The sequence below is a fragment of the Oncorhynchus gorbuscha genome, unplaced genomic scaffold (genome assembly GCF_021184085.1).
Source record: "Oncorhynchus gorbuscha isolate QuinsamMale2020 ecotype Even-year unplaced genomic scaffold, OgorEven_v1.0 Un_scaffold_16825, whole genome shotgun sequence".
Taxonomy (NCBI): domain Eukaryota; kingdom Metazoa; phylum Chordata; class Actinopteri; order Salmoniformes; family Salmonidae; genus Oncorhynchus; species Oncorhynchus gorbuscha.
The window spans coordinates 2,755-5,132 of NW_025758502.1; the positions used below are offsets into that span (position 1 = coordinate 2,755).

General features: G+C 40.6%; 1 protein-coding gene across 1 annotated transcript; it reads right to left on the minus strand.

Annotated features, from left to right (window-relative positions):
• Window positions 1-644: 644 nt before the first annotated feature.
• LOC124030832 (serine-rich adhesin for platelets-like) lies at window positions 645-2,168 on the minus strand. Its single transcript, XM_046342004.1, has 2 exons — window positions 987-2,168; window positions 645-890 (listed from the first exon to the last, which is right to left on the minus strand). Exon 1 carries the CDS (start codon window positions 1,988-1,990, stop codon window positions 1,058-1,060), a length of 933 nt encoding a protein of 310 aa, XP_046197960.1. The 5' UTR covers window positions 1,991-2,168; the 3' UTR covers window positions 645-890; window positions 987-1,057.
• Window positions 2,169-2,378: the final 210 nt, after the last annotated feature.

The window sequence follows — 2,378 nt, forward strand, 5'->3', positions numbered from 1 at the left end:
CTCCCCCTCTAATAGACGGAAGGAGGTCTGCCAAAGTAGTCTTCAAATGCTCTGAAACACAGGTTTTTTAAGGTTTTCACTTTGGCATCAATTTTTGAAGTATTTTACTGGCTTGCTTCTCATTGCATCGTTGCATCTCATCTCCAGCTCACTGAGGTCTTCCAGCGCAGTCTGCCATTGGTCAACTAAGCTTCCACTGATCTGACGAACCATCTGGGCGGCAGTAGGGTCCAAGGCTTTTAACGGAAGTAGATTCACTTGCACAGGAACCCCTCACCTACCTTCTGAGGCAAGGTTTTGTAGGTGTCATTGCATCTTGAAAAGATACAGGATTGTTTTCCAGGAGAACGTCCCCATGGAATCTACAAGCGAACTTCTCAGTTTTAGTTTCAGAAGTGTTCTTCATGTCTAAAGCAACCTCACCTCAAAAGAAACAAAGGGAATGCTATTAAACATCACTTTCAAGTTTCCCTCAACGTCTTGACGGGGTCCTCGTCACTTGAGACCTCACGGTCAAACACAAAGAAAGCATTTGCTCCATAAAAGTATACCTGTGACCACATGTGTAGCTATGCCTTGGCTAAAAACCTCCTTGTACCTTATGTGTTCCCCCAAGGTGGTTCATGGACAGTTGACTGTTTTCTTAGTAGTGGTGTAACAAAGTGTGACTCTCGCCTGATTCTGAGACTCTTTAACATCTTTCAAATACTTTGCTGATCCCTCCACCTTAACCAGCCCTGCCAAACAGCTTGTTTTGAGAGAGCCGTTTACATTTAACACAGAGAACTTGTCAGCTGTAGAGTCAGATGTGATGACTTTGAAGTCGGTGAAAGGCTTGTCTGTTGTAATGATGTTCCTTCTGAGTGCTTCCTCATCCCACAGCGTCAGGCCTGTAATCAGAGGAGACAAAACAAACACTAACAGTTATTTTATTGTGTGGGTATGACTGACTGACTGACTGACTGAGTAATGAGCAAGTGTGCTACCTGGAATGAGGTGATCATTGCGACAGTCATACAGCATTCCCAGGAGAAGGGCCGTCCCAGTGCTGCTAGAGTCAAAGTTTGGTTTGAGCAAGGATCCATAGTAGGAAGTCACTGGTGGTCAGAATAAAACAAACAGCATAACATGATGAACCACTGGTGGTCAGAATAAAACAAACAGCATAACATGATGAACCACTGGTGGTCAGAATAAAACAAACAGCATAACATGATGAACCACTGGTGGTCAGAATAAAACAAACAGCATAACATGATGAACCACTGGTGGTCAGAATAAAACAAACAGCATAACATGATGAACCACTGGTGGTCAGAATAAAACAAACAGAATAACATGATGAACCACTGGTGGTCAGAATAAAACAAACAGAATAACATGATGAACCACTGGTGGTCAGAATAAAACAAACAGCATAACATGATGAACCACTGGTGGTCAGAATAAAACAAACAGCATAACATGATGAACCACTGGTGGTCAGAATAAAACAAACAGAATAACATGATGAACCACTGGTGGTCAGAATAAAACAAACAGCATAACATGATGAACCACTGGTGGTCAGAATAAAACAAACAGAATAACATGATGAACCACTGGTGGTCAGAATAAAACAAACAGCATAACATGATGAACCACTGGTGGTTAGAATAAAACAAACAGCATAACATGATGAACCACTGGTGGTCAGAATAAAACAAACAGCATAACATGATGAACCACTGGTGGTCAGAATAAAACAAACAGCATAACATGATGAACCACTGGTGGTCAGAATAAAACAAACAGCATAACATGATGAACCACTGGTGGTCAGAATAAAACAAACAGAATAACTTGATGCATCACTGGTGGTCAGAATAAAACAAACAGAATAACATGATGAACCACTGGTGGTCAGAATAAAACAAACAGAATAACATGATGAACCACTGGTGGTCAGAATAAAACAAACAGCATAACATGATGAACCACTGGTGGTCATAATAAAACAAACAGCATAACATGATGAACCACTGGTGGTCAGAATAAAACAAACAGAATAACTTGATGCATCACTGGTGGTCAGAATAAAACAAACAGCATAACATGATGAACCACTGGTGGTCAGAATAAAACAAACAGCATAACATGATGAACCACTGGTGGTCAGAATAAAACAAAACAGCATAACATGATGAACCACTGGCGGTCAGAATAAAACAAACAGCATAAGAATAAAACAAACAGCATAACATGATGAACCACTGGTGGTCAGAATAAAACAAACAGCATAACATGATGAACCACTGGTGGTCAGAATAAAACAAACAGAATAACTTGATGAACCACTGGTGGTCAGAATAAAACAAACAGCATAACATGATGAACCA

Bases quoted from the DNA above. Each gene is read 5' to 3' on its own strand.
- LOC124030832 (XM_046342004.1), bottom strand. From the start codon at position 1,990: ATGACCACCAGTGGTTCATCATGTTATGCTGTTTGTTTTATTCTGACC.